The sequence below is a fragment of the Nannospalax galili genome, unplaced genomic scaffold (genome assembly GCF_000622305.1).
Source record: "Nannospalax galili isolate Female #2095 unplaced genomic scaffold, S.galili_v1.0 scaffold46, whole genome shotgun sequence".
Lineage (NCBI taxonomy): Eukaryota > Metazoa > Chordata > Mammalia > Rodentia > Spalacidae > Nannospalax > Nannospalax galili.
In genome coordinates this window covers 2,603,870-2,611,904 of record NW_008355790.1, presented here as the reverse complement: position 1 = coordinate 2,611,904, position 8,035 = coordinate 2,603,870, and the positions used below count along the sequence as shown (strand labels likewise).

Here is an 8,035-nt window from a genome sequence, read left to right as displayed (position 1 = left end):
TAGATGAGGAACAGCTGACCCTCCTAAAACAAAGACCTCTAGATAGGCTAGAAGGCAAGTAGTGGGAAATGACTGGGGGTGGCAACAACACAGCAGACAGTAGCAGGGATATCAGAGTATAAGGGCTCTAGTGGGGGTAGGGAAGCTATGGGAGGGTGCTATCTGGGAAGTGGGTATAAAAATAAATAAAATTTAAAAAAAAAAGAAAAGAAAAGTATTCTAAAAGTAACTGAGTGCATGCAACTATCATTAAGAAAAATAACTTCTGGCTGGGTGGGTGTGGTGGCGCATGCCTTTAATCCCAGCACTTGGGAGGCAGGGGCAGGCAGATCTCTGTGACTTCAAGGCCAGCCAGGTCTACACAGTGAGTTCCAGGTCAGCTGGGGTACAGAGAGGGACCCTGTCTCAAAAAGACCAAAAAAAGGAGGGAAGGAAGGAAAGAGAGAAGGAGAGAAGGAGGGAGCGAGGGAGGGAGGGAGGGAGGGAAGGAAGGAAGGAAGGAAGGAAGGAAGGAGGGAAGGAAGGAAAGAGAGAAGGAGAGGAGGGAGCGAGGAAAAAAGGAGGGAAGGAAGGAAAGAGAGAAGGAGAGAAGGAGGGAGCGAGGGAGGGAGGGAGGGAGGGAGGGAAGGAAGGAAGGAAGGAAGGAAGGAAGGAAGGAAGGAAGGAAGGAAGGAAGGAAGGAAGGAAGGAAAAGAAAAATAACTTCTGTAGCATTTTCTCCCAAAGTTCTTTGCCAAACCTGCTGAAGAGATTAGAAACTCTTCTTGACTACCATGACCCCATAGCTGATGCTGTCATATGTATAGGGACTCTTAAAGAAAAAGAATCTTTCAACTTTCAACCTGCATGTGGAGGCCCAAGGTTGATGCTGGAGTGTTCCTTAATTGCTCTTCATTTTACATATCAAGATAAGTGTCTCTCTGTGAACACAGAGCTCATCATTTCAGGTAGTCTGGCTAGCCAGCTTCTTCCAACAATTCCTTGTCTCTGCCTCTGATATACCGGCAACTGGGATTCCAGGTGGGCCACACAGCCACCAGGCTTTTACATGGGTTCTGGGATCCAAGCTCCAGTTCTCATACTTGTGAAGTAAGCACTTTACCTGCTGAGCCATCTCCCCAGCCCCTTATGTATCCTTACTCCTACCTGCCTTCTCTTGCAACTCTTTTTAAAATATTTTATTATTTTTATTTTATGTGTATGAGTATATTGCCTGCGTGTATGTAAGTGCATCCACGTCCTGCAGTGCCCATACTGGACCCCCTGGAACTGGAGTTACAAATGGCTGTTTGCTGCCATGTGGGTACCAGGAATCCAATCTGGGTCCTCTGCAAAAGCAGCTGGTGCTCTTAACCAATAAGCCAACTCTCCAGCCCTCAACTCTTTCGTACAAGACAATCTGAAGCCTTTCTATACTTGCTCTAAATCAAATGGCTGAGAAGCAATAGAAACTTTTTGGCCCTACTAAAGAAAGACATCAATACATTTCCCAAGATGTATGGAACTGAAAATATATAAAGAGATAGCTGTCAGAAGAACTGCCATTCCAATCAGTCCCAGTCATTATTCCAACTTATTCAAACCTGAAATGAATTTTGCATCTAATAGACTAGCTACTCTAAGAGCTTGGTTATCTGATCAAAGCCCCTCCAAAGTGCTCTCCCTACTAACTGAAAACTGCTGAAAATGCAAAGGCTAAGAATAAGATGAAGAATTCAGAGGAATATGATATATGGGAGAGGAATGATACAGAAAAGGAATAGCTGTTGGTATAGGTATATCATCACTCCTTGTTGGCGGCAGATACTCTGCAGGGGCAGGTGATGGTAGGAAGTGGGAAAGAAGGAATCTATATTTACTCTAATTTACCAACAATTGTGGGAATGACTTTTATTAATGGACATAATCTGGACTAATAACTTTTAATTAACCCCAGATAAACCATGTGCTCTTGGGCTTGATAACAGGCATCTCCTTGGCATCCTCAGTTTGTTAACTCACCCAAAAAAGATAATACATGAATGTGGGTATGCTTGAGAGTGAACATATCAAAACGCTGCAAACAGAGCACATACTTATCTCCAGTGGACACAGGGAAGCTGGGAAGGACATGTGACCTAGGATGAATATGAACTAGGGATGAAAAGACCTGATGGTCTGTGAAGTTTAAGGATAGAGCTGAACTTGAACCTGTACTTCCCCAAAGAAGCTGAAGAAACCATTATGAATAAATTATGATTAAACCATTATGAATCAATAAATAAATAACCATATTTTATAAATAAATTTATAAAATAAAGGCATGTGGCCTGACAAGGGACATAGTAGGAGAAAGAGGGTTCCAGAGATACCTCCATCTGCATAGGTTGAGGGGGCAAGAGAGCTCCATCAGCACAGTCTTGAGAGACAGATGATTAGGGAACTCCTGTCCTCCTCTGAGTTAAGGCCCACTATTAAAAACTTAATTTAAGAGTCAGTCTATTTGTTCAGGTGATTATGATGTTGGCACAATAATAAATGTCCCATTACCAATCACTGATAATGCTGCTGAAATGTTGAAGTTGCTTGGTTGCTCAAAAGGCATTCTTTAAAGTACAAACAACCCAAATTGCCCCTTACTGATGAACATATTAAAAAAAATGTGATATATTCATCCACTGACATTATTCAGGAAAAAAAAAAAGTAATGGAGTGCTCATATATACTACAGCATTGATGAACGTTGAAAACATTATGCTGAGTGGGAGCAGCCAGACTCAAAAGGTTACATATTGCCTGTTTCCCTTTATCCAGGATAGGCAAATCACAGAGATGAAAGTAAATTAGTGGTTACCAAGGCTGAAAGAAGTGATTGCAAAAGGCCTAAGGGCTTCTTCTGAGGGCAATGAAAATACTTTGGAATCAGAGGTGCAGTCTTTGAATACACTAAAAAAACCACTGTAAAGTACAATTTAAAATGATGAATTTTATGGCATATGAATTATACACCATTTCTGGAAGAAAAAAAATTGCATTCTTTAATTCATCATTCCTACTATCCCTGAAGTCTCTCAAGTGCTCTACAGAAGGCCTGCTTCTTAGGACTCCCACTATGCTATCCTTCAGTTTGTCTTCTTTATGATGAAGTGACTGTTAAGAAAGACTTACAGTCTTGCATATAAGGGGTGTGTGTAAAATCTGAACGTCTGGTGTCATCTCTGGTCACTCAAGGCAGTCTACAAAGTTTCCAAGAAAGTTTGTTCATCTTGGAGTAAATAGAAGATGCCAGGGTATTGTTGAAAGGGCAAGTCTTGCTAAGCTGATGCTTTGTCTACTAAATGACAAACTGCAACACACAATTCTGAGCATTAGGCTAGAACATTTTGAAGATGAACAATTAATTCTCATCGCCATTCAATTCATAATACAGAAGCTGTGCTCAAATGCAAAATGGCAAATGGTGCTGAAGAACCAATAATCAGGTCTGGGGATACAGCTCAGTTATAGACATCTGTATATTACACATCTGTAATCCCAAAACTTCTAAGATGAGATGGGAGATGGAGACAGGAGAATCCCCAGAAGCCGACGGGCCAGCTAACCTGGAGTACGCAGTGCAAACAAGAGACCGTCTCAAAGATGGAAGGCAGGACTGAGGTTGTCATATGACCTCCACACAGGTACCATGACAAGTGCTCCCATACTTACATACGAACACGCACACACAATCATGACAATTTTTTTTTTATAGAGAACCAATAGTTGGTCATTTAAAATAATTAGTTCTGATTTTAAATATCTTCCTTGAAAAGTTTTTGTTAACACCATTACCTATGCCACCAGTGGGTTATGGTAGAAATCCTTTGGCACACAAAATATAACATTCCCCTACAAGTCTGAAGGACAGTGAATACTAACTCACTTAATATGCTACTATTGACTCTAGATTGCTATCTTAAACTCACTTGGCATCATCAAATTGTCTGTTTCTGACTTTATTCTAGAAAGAATGCTTACTAGAAGAAAACTGGTTATTCAGGGCTTTCAGTTTATGAACATAAGATATCTACTCCTAAATAATGTTTTAAGAAGAAATGGTAATTTCTCAGAGAGTGATCAGCATGTTACTTTGGTCACACCACACACAGAATACCATAAGTAGGTGTAAAAACATCAGGTAGATGAACATCAGAGTTTAAGTTTGAATAGCATTCTGAGACACAGAAACGGCTTGGCTTAAAGACAGAATTTTAGGAAGAAGCAACACAAGTGTGGCACTGTCCGGTTATTTTGGTTTGGTTTTGTTGCTTTGATGAGACAGGGCCTTGCTATGTTGCTTAGGCTGGTCTCAAACTCATGACCCTCCTCCCATAACCTTCTGAGTGCTGAGATCACAGTATGTGCCATCATGCCTAGTTCTGTGGACTTTTAAAAAGGAAATCAAAAGAAGCCATGGAAGGAGGATCTGAGTGGGCAGAACCCGTGAACTTCAGACAACAAATGTGGACTACTGGTTCTTGGGTTCTCCATCAGCTCAAGTTCATACTTTTGAAAATGGAATCCCTAGATTCAGCATAGATAATCACAATTACCTAACACATCACTATTTAGCATATTCAAGATTATGCATAGGAGGAGATATATAAGTAAGATATTCAGGTAAAATAAATGATAAAAATGGTATCATTTATAAACAAAACTATACACTTGAACTCGTCATTATATATTAGCAGGACGGAGATTAACACATGAAATAGTAGGTAAGAAGTTGCATCTATAATGAACCTGCCTCTTAGATGGTGTATAACCCATATCTGAAAATTACGCAGCTTTAGCCACCATGATGTTAATCCAAATTTAAGGAAAATATGGTAAATCTAACATCCTTCAATAGTTCAAAGACCTAATTTTGGTCAATATGTAATTTTTCCATTCGTGATTTACCAAAATTATCAATAAAAATAAAAATTGATGAGTAAAGTTTCATTTTCTACCCATTATCATTTGGGAACTTTAAAACAGAAAGGTAGTAGGGCCAGGCACAGTGTTACATACCTTTAATCCCAGCCCTCAGGAGGCAGAGGCAGTCAGATCTCAGTGAGTTTGAGGCCAGCCTGGTCTACAAAGAGAGTTCCAAGACAGCCAGGGCTTCACATTTTTTTAAAAAAAAAAAAAAAAAAAAAAAAAAAAAAAAAAGTAGTAGGGAAATAAGCCTAGAAAATTCACAAATTAGATGATACTAAATAATCAAGAGTGCATATGTACATACTATATAAAGACCAATGAACATGCACCTCTAAAATATCTTAAAGAGATATCCTCCACTATAAGTGATGCCTGTGATATTTTCAAATGTGATTTCTCAAAATAGTGAGGAAACCTTTATTCTCAGAGCCTAGCCTCTACATTTTCTTGGACACAATGCTCTTCAGTGTCATTAAAAAGCACACCATGGGGCTGGAGAGATGGCTCAGTGGTTAAGACAACTCCCTGGCTGCTCTTGCAGAGGATCCGGAATCAGTTCCCAGTCCCAGCTAACAACCGCGTATAACTCCAGTTCCAGAGGATCTGACACCCTCTTCTGACCTCTGCGGGCACTGCACAACATGGGTGCACTTATATACATGCAGGCAAAACATTCACACACATAAAATGATTTTTTAAAAAAGCACATCATCTCCTTGCAATGCCTTCCTATGGCAGGCATCTGAGCAGCTAAGAGGTCCCTAACAACTCCTAAAGAACTTTCACCCTATTATAATCTAATTCTTAGGAAAACCTAATACTTTGAAAATTAATTATAAATCCACTGGTAAGGACAATCTGGGCAAATAAATGGGAAAGTTTGTGAACTGCCTTTATTTCTGCTTCTCTGAAAAGAATATTGTCTAAGGCCTAACTAACAGGAGAAAACAATTAGTACCTTTTGTTATGTGACAATTAAAGACTAAATACCTTAGCTGCTTCAAGAACTCCACATCAGAGTTGCTGTTGATAAGCTTGATGAACTCTTCATAAGAAGGAGAGTATGTGTAGGCTCTCTTGTGATGTTCATTCATCTGCTCTCTGTACTCCAATTGAGTGAGCAGCATCTGGTTAATGTAATCTGGGTTACTCAGTAATTCCACTACTGGCTTCAAGACTAGGGGGAAAGAAAAGAAAGCACCACTGAAAAATATACTCCTCTGGGCTGGAGAGATGGCTCAGTGGTTAGGAGCACTGTGCTAGATAGCTTTAGTGTCAACTTCACACACCTGGGTTAAGGGAGCCTCTATTGGGGAATTGCCTCCATTGGACTGGCCTGTGGCCAGGTCTGTGGGGCATCTTCTTGATTACTGAGTGATGTGGGAGGGCCCAGCCCACTGTGGGTGGTGCCACCCCTGAGCCGATGGCTCTGTATTGTATAAGAAAGCAGGCTGAACACCGGCCACAGGAGCAAGCCAGTAAGCAGCATTCCTCCATGGCCTGTGCTCCAGCTCCTGCCTCCAGGTTCCTGCCCTGAGTTCCTACCTTGGGCTCCTGGATGAACTGTGACCCAGGAGATGTAAACTGAATAAAGCCTTTCTTCTCCAAGTTGGTATTGGTCAGAGTGTTTTGTCACAGCAATGGAGGAATAAACTAGAGCAAGCACTAACTCCTCTTGCAGAGGACCCAGGTTCTATCCCCAACACCCACACAGTGGCTAACAACCATCTGTACCTCCAGTTCCAGGGGATCCAACACCCTCTTCTGACCTCCTCAGGCATTACACAACACAGGTGCGCCTACCTACATGCAGGCATTACACTTATACACATAAAACGAAAATACTAAATAAAATATTTAATATATATTATATTCTCTTTTTAAGGGAATGGTTTCCAAACCACCTAATTAAAAACATATTTGAGAAACATTTATCAACTAGTTAAATGGGAGAAATTATAAACAATTCAAGAAATTTTAAATGCATGCATGTAGTGTGAATACAGACACACACACAACTACCTATACATCTGTATAAGTTAATGTATGATAATCAAATGCTTGTTTTAATAAAGAATGGAAAGAAGTCATTTCAAATTCAAGCTGCTAACAAAACTATCAAAATTAAGTACACTGATTTCTTGTTTTATAAGACTCATTATGTTTTGACTAATTTATTCTACTAAAAGATGAACATCAAGTGTTCAAAGCAGACTTCAGGGAGGAAGTAGTATAAGACAAGAACACTATTACAAATCTACCCTACTAACTTTAAATTTAAAAGTCCCCTTGCTTTTTTCTTGTGGTTATTTATAATATCAGTTGATGGGCACAGCTGGCTAATCCTGAGATAAACAAAATCTTTAATCAGTTCATCTCTTATTTGACATTCTTAGGTAGGGAAAGTTTCTCTTAGGTTCTCTCTCTCTCTCTCTCTCTCTCTCTCTCCTCTGCATGTGTGTGTGTGTGTACTGCATGTATGTGTGTATGTGTGGAGAACAGAGGTCAGCATTCAGTGTCCTCTATCACTTTCCACCTTAGTTTTGGAGACAGGGTCTCTCACTGAAGCTGTGGTTCACTGCTTTGACTAGACTGGCTAGTGAGCCTCTGAAATCTGCCTATCTCTATGCCTCAGGACTCTAGTTACACACGCCTGCTGACACACCTGGCTTTTACAGGGTGGTGAGGATCCAAACTCAGGTCCTTATGCTTGCAGAGCAAGAATTTTACCACTAAGCCATCTCTCTGCTCCTCTTCTGTTTTTCTTAACCTGGTTAAATATTTATACAAATAGCTTATAGCTTTTTTTAAGTTTCTTTTTATGTAGTTGTATAGAAATTTTTTTCTTTATTTCAAGTTCACAAAAGTATGTATGGACATTACCAATAAATCTTATAAGAAAAAATATTTTAAGTAAATGCTAATCAGTTTGTGTGCATATATGGGTATTCTTTCCTTAACCAATAGCAGAATGGACTGTGCATTTGGCAATATGATATATAAACTTTTTTAAAACATTATTTATTTAATAACCACATAATTAGAAGAAGCATTTCATTACAACAGCACTGACATATTCAGTAAGAATTTC

The 8,035-nt window shown here is 39.7% G+C and overlaps 1 protein-coding gene across 3 annotated transcripts in view; it reads right to left on the bottom strand.

Annotated features, from left to right (window-relative positions):
- The window catches only part of Snx25 (sorting nexin 25), a 161,381-nt gene that overhangs the window by 84,854 nt on the left and 68,492 nt on the right, over nt 1-8,035 (bottom strand). For all 3 annotated transcript variants that reach the window (XM_008853585.3, XM_029556374.1, XM_029556373.1), the window contains exon 5: nt 5,935-6,121. In XM_008853585.3, coding sequence (XP_008851807.2) covers nt 5,935-6,121 — 187 coding nt within the window. The remainder of the gene's footprint in view (nt 1-5,934; nt 6,122-8,035) is intronic.